At 32.2% G+C, this 22,051-nt stretch overlaps 3 protein-coding genes and 1 pseudogene across 3 annotated transcripts; 3 read left to right on the top strand and 1 right to left on the bottom strand.

Moving 5' to 3' along the window:
• Positions 1-1,613: 1,613 nt before the first annotated feature.
• Positions 1,614-7,027, top strand: LOC126656310 (ABC transporter G family member 1-like). Its single transcript, XM_050350846.2, has 8 exons — positions 1,614-2,109; positions 2,930-3,009; positions 4,613-5,077; positions 5,180-5,266; positions 5,348-5,473; positions 5,847-6,041; positions 6,146-6,232; positions 6,308-7,027. The coding sequence occupies exons 1-8, from the start codon at positions 1,665-1,667 to the stop codon at positions 6,929-6,931; spliced, it is 2,109 nt and encodes a 702-aa protein (XP_050206803.1). The 5' UTR covers positions 1,614-1,664; the 3' UTR covers positions 6,932-7,027.
• A 2,762-nt stretch (positions 7,028-9,789) lies between these two features.
• On the top strand, positions 9,790-15,539 carry LOC126656503 (polyadenylate-binding protein 2). The gene is made up of 6 exons (XM_050351084.2): positions 9,790-9,960; positions 10,048-10,150; positions 10,748-10,818; positions 14,659-14,850; positions 14,972-15,102; positions 15,187-15,539. The coding sequence occupies exons 1-6, from the start codon at positions 9,847-9,849 to the stop codon at positions 15,233-15,235; spliced, it is 660 nt and encodes a 219-aa protein (XP_050207041.1). The 5' UTR covers positions 9,790-9,846; the 3' UTR covers positions 15,236-15,539.
• Positions 15,540-17,273: 1,734 nt separating this feature from the next.
• On the top strand, positions 17,274-20,151 carry LOC126655998 (uncharacterized). Its single transcript, XM_050350428.2, has 3 exons — positions 17,274-18,134; positions 19,050-19,160; positions 19,643-20,151. Exons 1-3 carry the CDS (start codon positions 17,466-17,468, stop codon positions 19,835-19,837), a joined length of 975 nt encoding a protein of 324 aa, XP_050206385.1. The 5' UTR covers positions 17,274-17,465; the 3' UTR covers positions 19,838-20,151.
• Positions 20,131-22,036, bottom strand: LOC126655997 (UDP-glycosyltransferase 87A1-like; annotated as a pseudogene).
• Positions 22,037-22,051: the final 15 nt, after the last annotated feature.

The raw sequence follows: 22,051 nt of genomic DNA, 5'->3' as shown, positions 1-22,051 counted from the left end.
TCAAATAAATGATATCAAATTATGAATTATAATGTATGTAGGGTTTCGGAGTAAAAAATTAAATATTTTAATATTGTAAATTCTGAAATTACGATATTTTTAATTATTAAATATATTAATACTATAAACAACTTGACAATCAATTATTCAAATAGCGTAGCACAATCATTATTTGTAAATTTTTTAACTTTTTAATACCGTTTTAAAATAATAAAATTTAAAGATTAAAGTTAAAATAATAAAAAAAGTTGTAAAACTTTAAAGCTGAAAATTAGCTAGAAATGAAAGGGAAGAAAAAGATCATGTACAATATAGGCGTATTTGGTCAGTAAAAAAATGAATAAGGATGTTTTTTGTTTTTGATAATTGGAGGAGGACGACGTTGACGGATCTGTTAATTATTTAAAAAAATATTTTTATGGTTCTTGATTTTAAAATATATTTGATAATTAATACAAATTAAATAAAAAATTATTTTTTATTGAATTATTTTGAAGAAGAAGGTGTCTTTTAAAATTAATAACATTGATGTTTAATTAGACTATAGGCAAAAAATAAAAGATTGTTTTAAACCTTTTTTCCAAATAAAAAGAAGTCTATTTAACTATTTGGGGCGAGACACGAAAATTCAAAAAAACATAAAAACATTTTTTTTTCTTACGTTTGGATATGAACAAAAAAAAAGTATTAATGTGGGTGATTTTTAAATAATTAGGTCTTTTTACAAATATCCTCTTGTCTATTAGTTTCATATTCGTGTAAAATAAGATCTAATATCTTTGGAAAGCATTCCGATTCTACTCGCTTTAATACAAAATAAATTACTCTGACGTCTTTAATATTCTCTATAATTTACAATTTTTTCCACTTTATTTAAATTCAACCAATGTGGTCCTTTATTTACATTTTTGTTAATATTTTAATATTTTTGTTCATTTTCAATGTTATTAGTTGATTAAAATAAATGACTTAAATTATAAAATTAAATTTTATTTTAGTCTTTAATTTTTTTTAATAGAAGTAAAGATTAAAATTATACTTTAATGGGATTTATGATTTCATATGAATTTATTTTAATATATTCTTTTATGTTTTTTTTTTCAAAATAAGTTTTTTTAGCATTTTTAAAATTTTAAAATGTAAAAAATCTAAATCAATATAAATATAAATATAAATATAAGTTGTATTATTCATTAAGCTATAGCTCTATAAAAATATAGTTTATTTTTATATTAAAAATAATTTTTTAAAATAAGCTGAAATTTCATCTAGTTAAAAGTAGAGTAGCGATAAAGGAATATAATTTATCCGGATAAAATGATATATTAGCAATTTTTTTTATAATTAAATAACTAAATTTTAGTATTTTAATCATATAGATATATGCATCGAAAAATGATAAGTTAGTCTTTTATGTAGCCAATAATTTTAGTCTTTAGTATAAATTATAGTCCTATCTATCTCTTTATCTATAATTTTGAGAGTAATCAATTTTAATTCATTCGGCGTGTATGGATGTTTCTTGGAATGACACAAGCGGACAGAGTTTGTGTACTAATTTGAAAATTTGCTCAAAAGTCAAATCGATTGTTAGTTTATTTAAGGGCCAAAAACCTAGTACTCATTTCATCATAAAATTAACCAACTTCCTCGTATGCTAAACCATGGATTCTACCATCAATGTCCCGAGATGGTCACCCAATCCAAGCCCAAGCAGACCACTCCAGCAAGAAGAAATAGAGAACCAAAGCATAGCTTCGCACGAGGAAGATGACAAATCAATATCCACAATATTTCCATTTAGCTCTGGATTTTCAGCTACCGGCGGCGCTGATCATCCGCCATTTCTTTTTAAGAACATTGAAATGCAAGCCCCAGTACTCAAGAATGATCAGTTTCCGGAGAAAGATGACGATGAAGGTAACAACAACACCTGTGATGGTATTTTCTTGACATGGAAAGACTTGTGGGTTACAGTGCCGGACAGAAAAAATGGCGGCCGCCGGCCGATCTTGGAAGGGTTAAATGGGTACGCTGAGCCAGGGAAAATGCTTGCAATTATGGGTCCTTCAGGATGTGGGAAGTCGACTCTTTTAGACGCATTAGCAGGTAATCATTACTACTTGCATGTATTTCAGTATTAAAAATTGAATTAATGAATAAAATACAATAGTTAGGTGACCACATATTTAAATGTCCACTTACTTGCCTCTCCCTCCATTTTGAAATAATTGTCGTTTTAGCTATTTTCACACAAATTAAGAAATCAATAAATATGTCTAAAATTATAAGTATTTTTACTAAATTAGCCCTTCTTAAAACTTGTTAACATTAATTAGTATGACTCTTTATTTGTATTTTTGTATTTTTTTTCAATGAATTAATGAGGGATATATGTGGAAAAATAACAATAAATGCTTTCTTGATATTCTAAAGTGAGAAGTATTATGGAATAAAAAAACTCCCTAAAGCGACAACTATTTCAGAATGGAGGGAGTATATCTCTTTCTATGTTTTCAATCTTGATTTATCGTTTTCATATCAGAGTGTAATCATTGCTCGTGGAAAGACTAATTGTACAAATATAAAAATTTAATAATGATTTTTTAAAAAATAAGAAATATTTCGGGAGTGTTTGCCTCCTCAGCGGCTGAAGATCGGTTTAAAGGGATGGATACGCCGTTACTCGCGTACCAGTAAAATATAACTCAAACGGTATGTTCACCGGGCAATATTCACGTGATATAGGTAACATTAACGTGTACAAATATATGTTCTCGTGTATTTTAGAAGAAATCTCCTTTTTGAAAAAGTATTTATAAACAGTAGCAAAAATCAAGTTAATTAAGTGTCAGAAGTTATTATAGTAAGTAAGAGTTTTCTGTGTAGAATTAAATAATGTTATAAGCAAGAGGTTGTGAAATTGCAGGGAGATTAAGCTCGAATACACAGCAAACTGGCCAAATCCTCATTAATGGTCGCAAGGAAACACTTGCCTTCGGAACATCAGTAAGTCCATAAATTAGTGAAATATTATTTATACATCTGCCCAATTTAAAATTGCAAAATGATTTCGTAATTCAATTGACAAATATATATCATAATTAAATTTTACGGTTTAGTCCATTAATTTATGTTTTAGTCGATTAATCCCTTTGTCAGTTAATTTGTCCTACATAAATAAATAAAGCTTGGTTTGCAGCACAGCAATAAAAAAAAAATGAATAAAGGATCACTTTCACCTCCGAACTTGCATCAAAGTATCAAAAAAGTCCAAAATCGGAAAATCAGATTACTTATATCCTGAACTTGTGTAAACCGGCTCAAAAAGGCTCCTTTGCTAACGTGGCACCTTAATTGAAGAGTGAGATTTAAATTAATCATATTTTACACTAATTAATTATAATCTAACACTAATTAATCATATTTAACCACTATTTAATTATAATCTACCATTAAATAAATGAGGGACCTTTTGAATTTTTATCCAAAAAATATTTTTTTAATTTTTTGGAGGTGCTGCTCCTCGTTTTTCCGAGGAGCAGCAGCTCCCCAATTTTCTGATGAGGAGCAGAAGCTCCTCGAAAAAACGAGGAGGCTGTCTCTCAGTTGGGGAGCACGGAAAACAATTTTTTTTTAAATATGAATTTAAAAAAAATGTAAACAATACTATAAAGTTCTTATATTTTAAATATTATTAATAAAATAAATAAAGTTTTAAATTAAATAATTAATTTGAAAATTTTATATGTTAATTTAAAAGTTTTATATGTTAACTTAAAAAAATTGGAAATTTTAAACACCATTTTAATCTCTTATTTTGTTAAAGCCACTTGAAAAGAAAACCACTATCTAAAACCAGAGAGTGTACTTCACTTTTTGAGTTGAGAGTGGGGAAGAGTGTTTTTGAGCCGAAATACACAAGTTCAGAGTATAAGTGATCCTATTTTTCAGATTTGAACTTTTTTGATACTTTTTAGGGGTGAAATTAATCCTTTGTTCATAAAAAAATAGTGGTTAAATTTGTTAATATTTGATAACTTTTTGCTACACCGTTAATTTAATTATTTAGATATTCTAAATATCATTAATATGTATTTTGAAAATTTCACCTGCTTTTTGAAATTAATAATTATTTTCCTTATAGCTAATTAACGAACAATATAAATGATAGTATTTTGATTTTATGAGAATTTATGGAAATCTCAAATCAAATCTTATTATAAATATCATTTTTTAGGATTAAATGCAAACTAAGTCACAAACTTGAGTGCAGTGCAATTACAACAAAAAATTTAAAATTTGAAAAACTATTCAACAACTTTTATATTTTGGCAAATGAAAACACCGAACTATTTTCCGGTGAACAAACGGTGATGTGGATATCATAATATACATTGTTCCGGCAGCCACATCAACATTCCTACAACGAAAGAAAAAAAGATCGGTGTTCCAATTTGCAAAAACATGAAAGTTGGTGGTAGTTTTAAAATTCGTATTGTCGCTAAAATTAATCTGAATTATTTTGCAATTTTTTATTGGTTGAGATAAAGTTGAATATCATTAAGAGTAAATTTTGTAATAAAAAGAATAATTTATTTGTAATTTATAGGCGTACGTGACTCAAGATGACATCCTAATGACAACATTAACAGTAAGTGAAGCTGTAAGCTATTCAGCAATGCTTCAACTTCCAGACTCCATGTCAGCCTCCCAAAAGAAAGAAAGAGCAGAGAAGACAATTAAAGAAATGGGTTTACAAGATTGTGCAAATACAAGAATCGGAGGATGGAGTAAAAAGGGCCTTAGCGGCGGACAAAAACGACGAGTTAGCATTTGCATTGAAATCCTAACTCGGCCTAAGCTTTTGTTTCTTGACGAGCCTACCAGCGGAATTGACAGTGCTGCTTCTTTTCATGTTATGAACCGAATTGCTAAGTTGGCTAAGCAAGATGGTCGGACCGTCGTTGCATCCATTCATCAGCCTAGCAGTGAGGTTTTCCAGTTGTTTCAGAATCTTTGCTTGCTTTCTTCTGGCAGAACCGTTTATTTTGGTCCTGTTTCGATGGCAGAACAGGTGATTTCACATGGATTAGTGTTATTAGCTTCGCCCTAAATTTCAATTTTATATTTTGAGAAGTTAGAGCATTAACATGTGGAATTTTCATTTGTGTTTCAGTTTTTTTCTTCAAATGGCTTCCCTTGCCCTACTCTGAGGAACCCATCTGATCACTATCTCAGGACCATAAACAAGGACTTTGATGTGGTAAATAACTTTTCATTTGGAATAAATAAGAACTTTGATTTAGAATGAACTAATGTCTTTTTTGTTTCATGATTATTTCAGGACATTGAACAAGGGCTTGGAGGTACCGTTAAAACTGAGGAAGCTATCAATTTTCTTGTCAAGTCTTACCAGTCGTCGGAGATTTGCCAGCATGTTCAAAAGCAAGTAGCTAATATTGGTGACAAGGTATACTTGCTTTGGTTACAAGTATGGATGGATCCAAACTTTTATCTTATTTTTCAATCTGATATCAAAATTTTAATTCCTGTCAAAGTAGCATCAAAAATTTAATTTTACTTCCAATTAAAATATTTTTCAGTGGCAGTATAGCATATTCTTAGAATATACTGCTATATATGGTGTTACATAAGATGGCAACTAACGTAGTAGTATATTTCACCAATTTGTTTGATATAAAAATTAACTTTTTGGTATTACTTGTAGCAAATTGAAGTATACTATTTAGGATTGTAACTCACAAAATTGTTAGTTTTCTCCTTAATGAATGTATCTTATATTGAAGAGGGAGATTTTTATATATGGCTTGTTGGTTTTGAAGAAGGGAGACAATCTAGAGAAGAGAGGAAGCCAGGCAAGCTTCATAACGCAGAGTATCGTGCTAACGAAGAGATCGTTTGTGAACATGTATCGTGACTTGGGCTATTACTGGCTTCGCCTTGCCATCTATATTGCATTATGTTTATGTGTAGGCACCATCTTTCATGACATTGGCTTAACCTTTGGATCTATTCAGGTATGTATATAACACTATAAAATTGAGTAGTTTGATTAAGGTTTTAGTCAAACCATTGGTTTTTTTCAATCAAACCGATTGTTTGCTCGTTTGCAAATTTTCAGGCCAGAGGTTCAATGCTCATGTTCGTGGCTGCATTCTTAACTTTCATGGCTATTGGAGGATTTCCTTCTTTTGTTGAAGATATGAAGGTTGGTTAATTTTTACATATTGTTTGAAATTGAGCCTGAAATTAATACTAACTTATCCACCCATGATAAAATCAGATATTCGGACGAGAAAGACTAAACGGGCACTATGGTGTGGCTGCATTTGTCATCGGAAACACGATTTCTTCCATACCATACCTACTACTAATTTCCCTCCTTCCTGGAGCAATCGCTTATTACCTAGTCGGCCTGCAAAAGAGCTTCGAACACTTCATCTACTTCGCGCTAGTACTCTTTGTCACAATGATGCTCGTCGAAAGCCTAATGATGATCGTTGCAAGTCTAGTACCCGATTTCTTAATGGGTATTATAACCGGCGCTGGAATACAAGGAGTGATGATGTTAAACGGAGGGTTCTTCCGGTTACCGGACGATCTTCCGAAGCCATTTTGGAGGTATCCAATGTACTATATTGCATTCCATAAGTATGCAAATCAAGGATTTTACAAGAATGAATTTGAAGGACTAGAATTTTCTAATAATAGTGGAGGACCAAGTAGAATTAGTGGTGAAGAAATTTTACAAAGTTTTTGGCAAGTGGAAATGGGTTATTCTAAATGGATTGATCTTGCTATATTATTTGGTATGGTGGTTCTATATCGTATTATGTTTTTGGGTATTATAAAACTTGTTGAAAAGGTTAAGCCTATTATCAATGCTGCCATGGCTGTTCATCCTTGAGATGCAAGGTATCGAATAGGTTTATAAGTAATGGGTCAATTTCAGTTGACGACAGCTTTTTTGTTTTTGATGAATAAAAGGAGCTTGTTTGATTTAGTTGTTTATGTAGATAGTTAATAACGGACATGTATTATATGTTTGGTGAAATCTTAGTTGTAGTATGTAAAATAAGAATAAATAATATAATTACTTTTTGATGTGTAATATTTTTTTTAAAATTCTATATAAGTATAAAAATGATTAATAGAATAAAATGTGTCCTGGTTGTATTAAATCAATCAAATAACATGCGTTTAATTTATGTAACAAAAAAGATTTACTATATATATATATATACTAGTTTCGCATTACGTGCTATGCACGTGGCTCGTAACGTAATTTCTCAATGAATATATTAATAAATTTATTATAATTATATTAATTTTTTATTTAGAATTAATAGTAAAAATAAATATAATATATTCAGTTATTAAATGTTTTACTGAATTTATTCTTCTTTTGGTTTTATAATAATCATAATTAAATAATTAACTTAATTTTATTAATAATATATTTAAAATTAGTAAATTTATTATAATTATATTAATTTTTTATTTAAAATTAATAGCAAAAGTAAATATAATATATTCGGTTATTAAATGTTTTACTGAATTTATTCTTCTTTTGGTTTTATAATACCCATAATTAGATAATTAACTTAATTTTATCAATAATATCTTTAAAAATATAAAATAGAAATTTAAATAATAATATATTGATCAAATACAGTATTTTAATTTTGTTGTTCAATCAAACTAAAAGATAAGTATTCCTACTAATTTGGAGACAATTTAGTTATTGTTTACATACTAAAAATTAAATTGGAGATAATTTAGCTACCTATTCTAATTAGGACTTTAATTATAATAGTGATTAATTAAATAACTAATTAGTTAATGACTATAAAACCTTTATTTAGTAGTAAACTGAAAAGGATTATTTAGTAAATTTGCATGTCCCCCCCATCCGTGCTTTTATATATAGTATAGATATCTACAATATATCTATAATCAATAATATATATAAAAATGTGTTAGTGAGGAAACGCTTCCATACATGAACAAGGGAAATTCTTATCTAGACCCGGTCCATAAATTTTCCATACACCTATCCAATGAGGTGTTAGAAAATTTAACATAATTTTCTCTCTCTTCTAATTATTTTCTCTTCTCATTTCTCTAACACCTCATTGGATAGATCCATGAATTTTTCATAGACCGGGTATATGTAAGTATTTCCCAACAAACAAATACCCTATCCACAAAATTTAATTATTAAAAAAACCTTTTCTAATTCTAATATTTTCAATATTTATTATTGTAAATAATATATTAACGGATCACATTATTATTCAATTTACTAATTAATCATATGTATCACATCTAAAATAGAAGTAGATAAATAAATACTATAATTTTAAATTATAATAATAAATAGGTTCACGAACATACATAGCTTAAATTTTATAAAAAGGTCATACACGATTAATACATTTTATGACGATAAATATAAAAGAAGAAAATCACATATAATGATCTTAAATATAAAATCATGAGACACATATAAAATCATGTTCAACAATCTCAGATATAAATCATGATAAATAAAAAATAAAGAGCAAATTACGCTAAGGTCGCTGATATATACTATTAATTAATAGTTTGGTAACCCTTATTTCAAAAGTCTACTTAATGATCCTTCAGTTTTAATTAAACTTGTTTAGTCTAGTTGTGTGCCTCCAAATTGAGTTTGCGTGGGATGCCTCAGAATTCCACTGATTCAACGGATTGTTGAAGATACCAAATATCGTCATAAATACCCTGCCACAAACAATTAGTACAGTTATGTGATAATTGTTGCAGACACTTGGAAAGCATTACCTTTGAAACAAACTTTTTTACACCCATTTGATTGAGCTCAATTCATAGCTTTTCAGTTTTAATATTCCCGGATCTCAAACATGCTGAAAATAATACAGTTGAAAATTTAAAAGACACCTTATGAAGATCGTTTTTCCGAATAACTCCAATGCCAATTATGTTGTTGTCATTCATAATTTTATAACATAATATGGAAGACCAAAATATATATTCATAGATTATGCCCGTTGGCTGGGTAGGATATACAATGAAGAGCTTCATTTGAGATTAAAAAAAGTAACAGATAGAATTAATAATATATTTATTATATTAATTAGTTAAATCATGTTTAATATTTTTGTATTAGAGATAATAGTCCAAAAGTAGATTTTTTAGAGCAAATTACTATGACAGCCTTCAAATTTAATATAATTTATAGTTTAGTCCCTCTTATTTAAAAAAATCGAATGATATAGCCCCTCATTTTTGTTTTTATCAACGATTTAGTCATTCCGTCCATTTTGGATGTTAGCCAACGAAGTCAACAAAACTATATGGTCCCCCAATTTTGTTTTTCTCAACGATTTCACCCCTCATTTTTGTTTTTGTCAACGATTTCGTCACTCAGGTTTGAAAATTTATTTATCCCACTAATACTAAAAATAAATGGAGGGACTAAACTGTCGGAAGCAAAAGCGAGGGTCCAATAGTTTAGTTTTCAAACAACTAAAATGTGAATTATTTTAAATATGAGAGCCTTATAGTAGTTTGCTCTTTTTTTTAAAGAGAAGTGATAATAGTCCAAATCTAGAAAAGGACTAAAGGTTTCTCAAAAAAAAAAAAAGGACTAAAGGAGCAACAAAAAAAAAGACGCATTATGCGACGACGTCTAGCAGCAGTTCTTTATAGCCCAAAACGCGGCGTGTTAGCTGATATATATAAACGGGATGTTTCTGTAGTAGGTATTAAAACGAATATTTAGTTAGTTCTTCTAGAAACACCTACTGATCATTCGAGATGGAGGAAGAGGAGCATGAGGTGTACGGTGGAGAGATTCCTGACGTGGAAGGCGACATTGACTCTCACGCCGCCGATATCGATATGTCCGCCGCCGATGACGACGCCGTTAAGGTCTCTCGCTCTCTTTTAATAGTCTGTTTAGTACTCATTAGATAAACTGAAAGAACCCTTAATCGACGGTTTAATAATTGGTGACAGGAGCTTGATGAAATGAAAAAGAGGTTAAAAGAGATGGAAGAAGAAGCTGCTGCTCTTCGCGAGATGCAAGCTAAAGTTGAGAAGGAAATGGGCGCTGTTCAAGGTTTTTAGTTACTCTTTCTTGAATTTTATTAGAATGTGAACGATTGACACTTGGCTTTAGTTTAATGCATGCTGTATGCATTCTTAATGCTTGTTTTAGTGAGTGAGTAAGCTCCAAGGATACTTTAATGGTGTTAATTAGGGGTTTCAAAGTGTCTGGCAACAATGGTATCTGAATAAATACTTAGACTCCCTTTAATTTAAGCACATTCAAACAAAATGGCCTTATCAAGTAGGGTTAATTGAAATGAAATAAAGGGGAAGTTTCTAATTTTTAGTGGCAGATACATATTTGTTAAACCTTTGAATTGAGTGATTCGAAAGTTCTGTAAATGTTGTCAATCAGGGTACTTGTCACTTTTATTTTCTTCCAAGTTTAGTGTTTACAATTACTACACTATATTTTCTTTTGTATCCAGAACACTCCTATCTTGTTCTAGAAGACTAAATACCTTTTTTCCTGTCCCATCTTCTGTTTTATCTATACATTTCCTATCAAACATTTGTAATTTTTCCATTTTCATACCTCTTCTTTACGAAGCAATCTTATCTTTGTACTCAGGATTTTAACTAGCTTGGTGTAATATTTTATTGACAGATCCAGCAAGTGCAGCTGCTAACCAAGCAAATAAGGAGGAAACAGATGCTCGTTCCGTGTTTGTTGGCAATGTGAGAAACAAAACCTTGTCCTTTATCATAAGATTCATTTTATCTAGCAAGCTCGTTTTGTCATGGCTGTGCTCTTTACATTGCTTAATATGGTGTAATTTTCTCTGTCCATCAATCAAACTTTGTTTCTATTTATCATATTGTGAGTTCATTTAATTGTTTCAAGATAGCTTCCCATCAGGAAAATAATAGCCTTATTTTTCAGGCAATTATTTTGTTTGAATTCAATATCACATTTTAATGCATGACTTCAGGCCCTCGTAAATTTATGATCATACATATAGGGTGATTTTCTCTCCAATCCCTCCTTTTTTCACTTATCTTCAGAATTTTGTTCATTATGTGTTAATTGGTGCTTTCATCCATCAGTTTACCTCATTAGTGCATACATTATGTTCTTTCTTTTATTAGATACTCTTGCATGCAGCAGAAAAACATCAATTTATATTTTACAGATAAATTACTTGTCTTTTGCTAGACATGCAAAGGTTAGATGCACTTTGATCTTAAAAATATATTTGGGTATCTATCACTCTAGTATAGATTTGTGTACTGATTATTATGTTATCCATGCTGAATTTTTTTCATAAGGGCAAATATGTTGCTGCTTTATCTTTTCTAGAGTGATGTGGCTGTATGATTTTAGAAATCCATGTGAAAAGCTGGAAAATATCAATGATAGCTCACATAATTGCGAACTACTTGATACTTCTTTTGGTGGTTGCATCAAATGGTTTAGTAAATTTTGAAGATGATTTGAGTAAATCTTTTGTATAACAAGCCTATTTGGTTCATTTATCAAGCAACTGTCATAACCCAAATGTTGTTTCTATTTATGGTAACCGTTAGTGGCTATTTCACATGGAGACGAGTGTGCTATGGTGCCATTCTGCCTTTGCTAGTTAATTTTAATGTGTCTGTATATTAACATAGTTCAAACTTACATAAGGCCATTTGATCACTTTGAAATCTTACTAAATATTAATCCCTTTTGCAAGACAAGGATAATTATATTCTTTTGACCGAAAATGAAATCTTAATATAAGATTTTGAAATGAAATTAAGAGGGTAGTCACCCTCTAGGTACAAAATTAGATATTGTAACTTCTCTTATTTATTTTGGAAAATCTTGTGAATAATCGATTGAAAATTTACCAAGTATGTGTATGGACGTGCAAATTGAAGTTTCAAAATTTATTCATAGAAAATGGGCGCAATAAAGAAATAATTGTTACTTTGAGATCTGGACATATAGCTGTTCTAAGATATGTAGAGGTATGAAATGTTGTCTGAATTTTTTTTTTAAACCCTGAAACCTTACAACCAACCAACTACTCTCCCCCACCCCTTGCAGAACTTTGGTAATTTATATAGTGCAACTTATGCATCATGATGCGGACTTGGTTTTGAGTTGTTGGGTTTTTCAGTGAGACTTTCTTTTTTTACTTTCATCATTTTTGTCTCTTTTTTCTGTTGATGAAATAATAATGATTCAGAATCATGGTTTGACTTTATGTCGCACTATGATCGCAGGGTTCTTATTCTTCAAGTTCTCTGTAAGTTAGCATGGAATAGCTGTTTTATGTTTTGGGGTGGGCCTATGTCATTTTTGTGTTAAATCCTCTTGTATAGAGAGATTAAAGAGGTCTTGAATCTTAAGTGAGAAAGAAATCAAAAGAAAGTAGTAGAAAGAAAATGAGAGAAAATGACATATACCTGACAAAGGAATGGTGAAGAATAATGAATGAAAGAATATGTTGCTTTTCAATAAGAAAAAAGAAAAGAAAAAAGAAAATAAAGAACATGTGGAAGGGTCAATGAAAAAAAAAGGGAAAAAAGGAAAAGAATATAATAGAAAAAAACTGAATATTCAGACAAAAAAAGAATTTGAATTTGAAAAAGAAATGGAGAAGAGATAAAAAGTAGAAGTGAAGTCCAATATGAATTCCGACAAAAAAAAAGGCCAATATGAAGAATGGAAAGTTTAGTTTATCTGTAATCGAGTGGGAGCCTGCAAAAGGCTTATTGGAGGCGGCTGGAATTGATTGGAGCAGTGTGTAAATTGATATGCTTCAGCCATGACTGTGACAGCAGAAGTTGTTCCATTGGAAGAGCAGAGGTGAATCGAGGACATGCAATATACGCGGCAGACTGCAGAGCATTTTCACTGCTGGTAGTGGTTGGTGCCTCTGAATTATGTGGCCATTTAGCGTATCTGGTGAAGGGTGTAAGCCTGTTGCTTCTTTGTAGTGTCATAATTTGTTGAAGTTATTTTTATCCAAAGTTTCAGATATATTTGACTAAACTAAGTGTTATTATTTGCAAGTGAACATACACCAAGTCACTTAATTGGTAGCCATTTCATTTTGACTTGATCATTTTGTTGATTACTTTTGATTTCTCATTAAAAGTGTGTCCCATCTTGTTAGGGGTTGAAACATGCTCTGATTTGTTATTTAAACTTATGAAAAGAAGCATGTTGAAATTTGTGAAGTTTGGACAAAGTAAGACTGGACATATTTTTGAAGTAATCTTTCCAATATAAGATGCCACCTTCTTTACATCTACTCGTTTAGGTCAGCATTTTTTCATAGTAGATGTAAGCGTCAAAACAGTTCATGCACTTTCTCTAAAATTGGCTGGAAATTTTTCTGCACAAGTCACTCAATTAGTTTCTTGTTATCTATTGTTCCATTTATCAAGTAACTAGATTATATGTCCTAGCTATTCCTGTTCTAACTGGGGCTGTGTCAGAAGAATGATTATATAAAAGAGAAGGTACTGACTGATAGTCTCATTTAGTTTAGAGTTTCAAAACGTTATATGTTACGGGTGTTTGGTCGCATACATCAGTTTGTGTTTGTATTTGCTAAGATTATTTTACTAATGTTATCTTTACTCCTTTGTTGTCTAGTATTGTATGCTATAAGCTCATAGCTATTCTCTAGTGCTTGAATTTGATATTAAATGGATGAAAAAATTTAACAACTTGGGGAAAGAACTGTAACCAACGATCAGATTATGTGGAAGAGCTGGTCCTTTAATGGGTTGAATTAAGGATTTGTTATGTTTGTGAATGTAAGAATCTGAATCTGTAAAGCATATTCGAGGTAGTTCAATTGCTGTTTTGGTACAAAGGAGATTCAAATTAAACAGCAGTTGGCCTGTTAAGTCTATGGATTGGGAAGAAGTGTACAAAGAAGACAGAAGGTGGCCTATGTTCTCACTGGTAGATGGATAAAAGCCAAAAGTAGATATTATGAACTTGTCCAAAAATACGGTGCAGAAGATGTATAATTTGCTCTAATTAGAAAATGTCAGTTAGAACTCATAGATGCATGATGAGAAGGGAAGAGGGATTTTAGGAATGAAAATGTTCTGGATGCTTTGAGAGATTAACACGGGTAAGCAGATTTTGACCGTTATTTTGTGGGGACTTAAAGTTTTCTTGAGGCGGAAATGTATCTTGATATGTGTATGACTATACGCTGATAGGTTACACTTGGGGGCTTTTGGATTTTCAGCAATTCCGTGGGCGTATATAATTCACAAAATGTCTACTTTTTTTAATTTTAAGATCCAACCATATCATTACCTTTATTTGCATAAGCATATTTCATTTGGCGTGTGGGTTTATGGATAACAATTCTGGTATAAAAATCTTTTTTCTTAATTACCATAGTATTAGCAATTCAGTGGACATGTTTTAATGGGTTTATTGCAATGTATCTTTGTTTTTATTTAAATTATTCTGTTACAACAATCTCTTCACAGATTGTAAATATATGTATTCGTGATTCAAATTGGCTAAACAAAACATGTGTTACTTTTATTATACAGGTTGATTATGCATGCACACCGGAAGAAGTGCAGCAACACTTTCAATCCTGTGGTACGGTTAATAGGGTTACGATTCTAACAGACAAGTTTGGCCAACCGAAAGGTTTTGCTTATGTGGAATTCCTCGAGGTAGAAGGGGTGCAAGAGGCTTTGCACTTAAATGAATCTGAACTACATGGTCGTCAACTAAAGGTTATTTTTGTTCTTTTATGAAGGGAAAAGCTTGTCAAATGTCTTGGCATGAAATTGTCGTGAGATCTTGATGGTTGTTTGCTATGACTAATACTTCATTCTCTCATGGTAACCATTTTAGGTTTTGCCCAAAAGAACCAATGTTCCTGGGATGAAGCAGTATCGTCCTAGACGATTCAATTCATACATGGGGACTTACCGGTTTAGGAGGCCGTATGTACCCCCTTATTTCTATTCCCCATATGGATACGGGTAATGTTTTTCTCAACTCTATATATGGAATGACTCTTCATAATAAATTTTATAAATCTTGACTTGCCTTGAAAATGTATACAGGAAAGCTCCTAGATTCAGAAGGGCAATGCGATACATGCCCTATTACTAGACGACGATTAAATACTTGGAGTTTTTGAGGTGGATGATTCAATTCAAAACTTCAATTTAACATGAGTTTTTTCTAGCATTTTATATATTAGTCCAAACATTTTTGTTTATGTGGCTGATGGTTTCATCTATAAGCCTTATTTTTTTTAATTACTCTGTTGAGAGGATAAACGGATGGTTTGTTTCCGTCATTATGTTGCTGTCATTCGTAATTTTATAACATAACATGGAAGACCAAAATATATATTCATAGATTATGCCCGTTGGCTAGGTAGGATATACAATGAAGAGCTTCAGATTTTCTATTTCAGCTTTTGATTAATTTACAAATGAACTCCCTGTCGACAATTTTACATTCGAGTATGGACACTTCAAATTCTGAGTGATGCATCGTCAACCTCTGGTAAGAATCCTATTACAGCATTAGTTTGTTATGGGATAAAAATGTGATCATGAAACTTTGATTGAAGACCTAATTAAGAGTTTATGGAAAATGCTCTCATTGGTGCATTCAGGTGGTAATTTAGTTCATTATTTCAATATGTCCATTTTTTTAATCCATGAAGATGTTGAATTGTGGGATGGAAACAGGGCGTTGTAAATCAAGTATTATTAATGATATCCTAAATATATATAATGAATTTATTGCACACATATTAGATAACCAAGACATATGGTTTTATTCTATAATTACAGACTTACTTCCTTAATTATGTAAGCCACTATTGTATTAGAATATAGATCATGTATTTTATTTCTTTTGTAAAATGTTTTTAAGGTCTTCAAAAATAATTAATTGAGATATTTATATAAGCATCCCAACGTTTTTGTTTCCGCTAAACGAGATGTCTAAAACACTATTTTATAGATTTTGAGATTAATATTCGCGATAAACAAACTACAAAATTGAATAAAGGATTAATTCATCCATCAAGTAGGCATGAAATATCAGACATCATGTATAGTAAAATCGGTTAAACAAATCCGAAATTTTGTCAAAATGAATCAAATCTCTCTCTATCAATTGCACCCCATTACGTGAAATACAGGCTCCAATTAGTATATTAAAAAACTTAAAAAGATCCTTAGTATGTCATTTCTCAAACTGGCACTTAATGATATTTAAATATTAATTTATTTTTTATATTTAAAAAAAAATAAAAATCAATATGAAATTTTGTATAAAATTTTAAGAATCTTTTTTTAACTTTGAACATGTATCGTTTTTCTTCTTCATCACCTACCTTTGAAATTATCACTTTCTCGCCACATTAGATGGAGACAAATTGCCACCTTCTCCATCATCAACGAACCAACAAACTGACGTGCATGTAGAAGACTCGTCCTTGTCTTCAGCTAACAAACCTAACTAGGTTCGACTAAGATGAGCAGACGTTCGTTTGCCAACAGACGAAAACGAAGACGAACAAAGATGGTAAGGCGGCAACTGCGGTGGATTATATATAGTTAGGTTTAGTTACAGTTATTAAGATTAACTAAAGATAATTAGGTTTTACTAAGTCTTCCACCCACTGTTTTTTGTAAATGGATGGAAATGATATGAAAATGCAAAAGTTCATATTTTTTTATTAATTTTTCCATAAATGATGTCTTTGATACTTCATGCCAACTTAAAAGGATGAGCTGATCTTTTGTTCTTACGAAATTTATGTCAAATGTGAGACACTGTCAAATTAATGGAGAATGTTTGTATCTTTTTTCTAAAAAATTAAATACTCCGTCCGTTCAAATGGAGTTATTTACTTTCACTATTTTACACAATTTAAAAAAATATAATTAATATTATAGATGTTTATAAATTTAGATCGATTTTTATTAATATATATTTATTTGATGAACAACAACAATATATACTAACATCAGATAATATCATATAGCTGATGGGTGATTTTTAGACGAGAATAATAACTATTTAAAAATTATTTTAAATTAGAATTAAATAAGAGTTTTGGAACAAACAAATTATGCAAGCGAACAACTATATTAGGACCGAAGGAGTGTTTTATAGTTGGTGGTGGTGCATTGTAGCCAAAAAGAGGTTTTTAAAATAACATACGCTGGTAGGCCCAAGCGCGCCAACGAAACCATTGAACTCATCGCTCTTCTTCTACATCTGCCGATGATGCTCCTCCTATACATGCAAAACGACAACAGTCCAGACTCGAATCACCCCACAACCTAATCAAAACGACAACACCAGAATCAGAAAAATGTCAGTCCTCCCCTCTCAACATCTCTTCTCAGCCCCCGCTTCACCTTCTCGCATCACTTTCTGCTACTTCAAAACCCATAGTTTCTCTCCTCCTCCACTTCATCACTGTCCAGTTATCTCTTGCCACGTTAGCAGTCCTTCACATTTTCGTAATTTTCACTGCAACTCCCGAAACTCTCTCAATTTCACTCCAAGACCCCAAAATTTCACTCTCAAAGCCTATCCATCCGACGAAGCAGTACACATACAGCAAGCAGAGCAGCAAAATGATATCAATCTCGATTATTTTCTCTCAATTACTGAATTACTGTGTTTTATATCGACGGCGGTTATTACCGTTAGTTACGCGGTGAACTGTACTGTTTTGAGCTCAAAATTGACTGTGTTAGCGCTGATAGGTAACAGTAAAGCGGTGGCTTGGGGATTAGTGATGTTAGTGAGTGGAATGGCGATAGGCGCGTGGATTAGGAGAAGGCAATGGGCTAGGGTTTGTAAAGTAAAGGTTGGGGGAGGTAGAGAGAGTGTTAATTTGATTGAGAGGATTGAGAAATTGGAGGAGGATTTGAAAAGTTGTGTTGCTATTGTTAGAGTTTTGTCTAGACAGCTTGAGAAATTAGGAATACGATTTCGGGTCACTAGGAAATCTTTAAAAGATCCCATTGCCGAGGTATATTAACTTCTTAATGTTCTTTAAAGCATTTATGTATTTGTATAATCTAGTGATCGAGTGTATGCGAAATGCCAACTGCATAGTATAATTCCTTAGCTAGAGTTCAGCTCAATTCTGTGCAAATCAATTGTAGGATTCGATCTGTATGATAGAATTCTCGTGTTTTAAATTAATTCCTTTGTCTAAGAAATTTAACTTGAAACAAAAAAAAAGGCAATCATATCTCTGAACATTTGTTTGGTTATGGTTTGATTCCTATTGCTGTTCGATTTTTAGTGGAATATATTATGTTCATTGGCATTGCGTAGCATTTTTTATCTGCTCTAGAAGAAAACCTAGATTTAGTTCTGGATACATTCTTATCAGCAGATTGCTCTCCAAATCGGTGTTTCTTGTTAGCTTTGTTTTTCTAATTGTCCTTGCATTTCTTCTTTGTTTTAACTAGATGTCATTACCAGTATAATATCTTTTCTCTATGAAACTAGAAGTCTTACTTATTAGACACTAGTTATTGCATCGACTATTTTCTTGTAGTGCATAATTAACCTTTTTTTGTGCTTTATTTATCCGCTTCAAGTTGAAGTGAGTTTAATGAGCATGCTGCAGAGCACATTTATCCTCTGCAATAGCTTTTGACTGGTTGTCATTGCAACATAATCTAGATAAGTCTTCAATTTTTGTTTAGATGTTTATTTATAAAATGCTTGACCAATAGAACATAAGTTGACATCCCTGGGAACATAACTCGTGGAACGTTATTAATTATAGACTAGAGCCTAAAAGGGTTATTGTGTGGGAAATAGAGTTTTTCTTTTTATAATTATAGTTGGTAGGTGAATTTTCTGCAACTTTTTGGCAAGTCAACTTGCAAGCTCTCAATTTTTGTTAATATCTTTCTGTATCTATATGAAGACTGCAGCTTTGGCACAAAAGAACTCTGAAGCCACTCGAGCACTAGCAATGCAGGAAGATATCCTTGAAAAGGAGCTTCGTGAAATTCAGAATGTCTTGCTGGCGATGCAGGTAAATTAAAGTGAATAGTTTAATCATGCCAGGGTTTTTCCCTGCTTTGTCTGTATGCCGATAAAGTCTTGTTGCTGTCTGATAGTTAGCGAGTGATGAGATTGCTCTATACTGGGTAGGAGGCCAGTTAGATTGCCTTACAGTTTAAAGATGATACCAATGTTAATTAGTGGGTCCAAAAGGTAGTAGATTAGGCTGTATCTTCCTAATTGAACCATTCTGAAAGTTCGTCTGAAATTAGTTTAGGTAGGGTGCATTAAAGAAATAAATAGTGTATTTTACCAAAGAAGCAAATGCAAAATAATGCTTTGCATAGACTACAGAACCACTTGTTAAATCACTTATAAAATTAGGTATATGCTACTGTGATTGACTTAGTTAGCATAAGTCATGAACTTCAGGACAAGATTCTCACAACTTTTGGTCTTTTGTTAGTTTAAATGTTGTGTGTGTTTGTTTCTTATATATAGTGTTCTTTGTAGGAGCATCAACAAAAACAACTGGAGCTGATTCTTGCGATAGCAAAGAATGGGAAGCTATGGGAAAGCAGGCAAGAACATGGCCAACAACAAGACATGACTGAATCGTCGGATTTGACCAAGGGAGCTATAAAGTTGGAAACCCATGAAAATCAGGCTTCAGGTGCAAGGAAGGGATCTGGCAATGACAGACCCTAAAAGTTTTGAAGTTTCGAACATTCTTTGAATTCTTCTTTCTTTTCCACCACATAAGGTCTATTTTCTCGACTATTCTCTCCACACGACAGGTGGGCTTTTTCGGCACCAGTACAAGCCCCAGGTAAAATTATACAGCTTTTGATCTGATCTGCCGTTGATGTTTGTGAAATGAAAACGACAAAGGACTAATAAATTAGAAAGGTGTTGCGATGTACCATTGAGACTAATTGTTAGTAGATGTGTTTGTAATGTTGAGGTTGTAATTTGCTCTCGAGTTTCTCTTTCGGTAATAGTTAAAAGAAACTCTCATGATACATTCAATGCTATAAATACATAAAGGCATGCACAAACAGAAATGTATATACTAATCAACATATTTCTAGGCTAGAGTTTTGTTCGAGTTATCGGCTGTGCCCTAGCAAAATCTTGTTAACCAATTCATCAACATTTGCCACAGATGATCCACCTTTAGCAATAGCTACATGGCATATATCTTTTACTTCTTTAGCTCTTCTACTCATTTCTTTCCTTTCACTGCTTTCCAGATCCATAAATTTGTGAACTAGTTGAGCGATTTCTTGTCGGGTCACTAAATTTTCTTCTCCCTCTCCCATCTGTCCCCGGACCTTCCGACCGATTCCCCATTCTTCCACAATTTGGTTGCTATTTTGGTATTGATCCAAAAATAGAGGGAAAGTAAGCATTGGAACACCAGCAAAAACTGCTTCTAGAGTTGAATTCCACCCACAATGTGACCGAAATCTACCTACAGAAGAATGGCACAGCACTTTCAATTGATCACACCAAGGCAATACTAGTCCTTTGTCACTGCAAATCTCCTTTAACCGAGTAGCTTCTCGACGAGCCACCCATAAATACCGAACACCTATCTTGAAGGCCAGCAACCATTTCATCCATCTGGGATGCGGAAGCAGAGAGGAAACTTCCCAGTGAAATGTACAAAACAGACTCTTCAGGTTGAGAATCCAACCAATTTTGATGGCCAGGACTGTTGTCAGCTACCGACGAATTGGGTATGAGTTCTAAATAAGGTATAGCAGGTCCGATCGGATAAACAGGAAAGAGGAAAGTCTCTTTTAGAGTGTCAATCGCATTTGCTTCAAGCTCATATATAGAAGTGAATAGAAGATATTGTGCTTGATGGACCTTTGAAATGCATTCCAGAAGAAGCTGCAAGACCCGTAAATCAGTCTTGAGGAAGATTGCTCGAAGCTCTGCTAAATTTGATGAAGAAGTTCCTGATATATCTTCTGTTGTTTTGAACAGAAGCAACATAACATGATTGAATAGCTATTTTGCAGTACTACTTGAACGAAAATTATGCCAATAGAAAAATTATGATAAGTATCGATTTGTCCCCTTAACTTGCGCACAGAAGACAAGTAACACTAAATTTATTTTCTCGTCAATTAGACCCTTTTAACTTTTTAATTTTTTTAATTATACCAAATACACCAATTTGGAAAACAACTGTAAAGGATAATTGTCTAAGAACTTGGACTAATTCATCATAATTTGGGATAAATTGATATTTAAATTGAAAAAGCAACGTAGTGAAAGAATCTTACTTAGTAACTCGATGGGCAAATTCTGATTTTGTGCAAAAACCCGAAAATAAAAGAGAGTAGAAAAGAACGTAGCCGGCATAGTCCATAAAGCAGCCACCGGAATATTTCTCCGATTGCCCAAATCGATCGCGAACCGCAATTCAATGTCAGCGATAATAGCAGTGACAGGAGGTTGAAGACGATCAAGAACCTGCTCGAAAGGCGCTTCCATCTTTGTCATAACAGCTTCATAAAATCCAGGAAAATCACGACCCCTTTCATGCTCAGACGGAAGAACATTAGGTATGGTGGCGAAGCGAATGGCGGCAGGTTTTGGATGGGAGCCAATATGATGAAGCCATTCTTCAGTAATTAAAAAAGTAACGAGAATACCAGAGTTTGCTGAAACTAATAGCTTGCAGAAATACATCATGGGGTTAATATGGCCTCTACCCGGATAAGGCATAGCCAGCAGATGGGAAACTTTTCTTGATTCTGCCATCGCTATGAATATGATTGATCTTGTTCTTGCTAAATAACAGTAACTTCGTACGTTTGGAGACCCAGTGAATCAGTGATGTCTCATCGCGTCTATTCTTTTTTACAGGAACCGCATGATAGGGTGACAGGAATAATAATACTCCCT

The sequence above is a fragment of the Mercurialis annua genome, linkage group LG7, assembly GCF_937616625.2.
Source record: "Mercurialis annua linkage group LG7, ddMerAnnu1.2, whole genome shotgun sequence".
NCBI lineage: Eukaryota > Viridiplantae > Streptophyta > Magnoliopsida > Malpighiales > Euphorbiaceae > Mercurialis > Mercurialis annua.
This window is presented reverse-complemented; position numbering and strand designations above follow the sequence as displayed.

Coding starts and splice junctions, on each gene's coding strand:
- LOC126656503 (XM_050351084.2), top strand. CDS start 9,847: ATGGAGGAAGAGGAGCATGAGGTGTACGGTGGAGAGATTCCTGACGTG. Junction 9,961..10,047: donor CCGATGACGACGCCGTTAAG/GTCTCTCGCTCT, acceptor AATTGGTGACAG/GAGCTTGATGAAATGAAAAA. Junction 14,851..14,971: donor TACATGGTCGTCAACTAAAG/GTTATTTTTGTT, acceptor TAACCATTTTAG/GTTTTGCCCAAAAGAACCAA.
- LOC126655998 (XM_050350428.2), top strand. CDS start 17,466: ATGTCAGTCCTCCCCTCTCAACATCTCTTCTCAGCCCCCGCTTCACCT. Junction 18,135..19,049: donor TAAAAGATCCCATTGCCGAG/GTATATTAACTT, acceptor ATCTATATGAAG/ACTGCAGCTTTGGCACAAAA. Junction 19,161..19,642: donor ATGTCTTGCTGGCGATGCAG/GTAAATTAAAGT, acceptor TGTTCTTTGTAG/GAGCATCAACAAAAACAACT.
- LOC126656310 (XM_050350846.2), top strand. CDS start 1,665: ATGGATTCTACCATCAATGTCCCGAGATGGTCACCCAATCCAAGCCCA. Junction 6,042..6,145: donor TAACCTTTGGATCTATTCAG/GTATGTATATAA, acceptor GCAAATTTTCAG/GCCAGAGGTTCAATGCTCAT. Junction 6,233..6,307: donor CTTTTGTTGAAGATATGAAG/GTTGGTTAATTT, acceptor TGATAAAATCAG/ATATTCGGACGAGAAAGACT.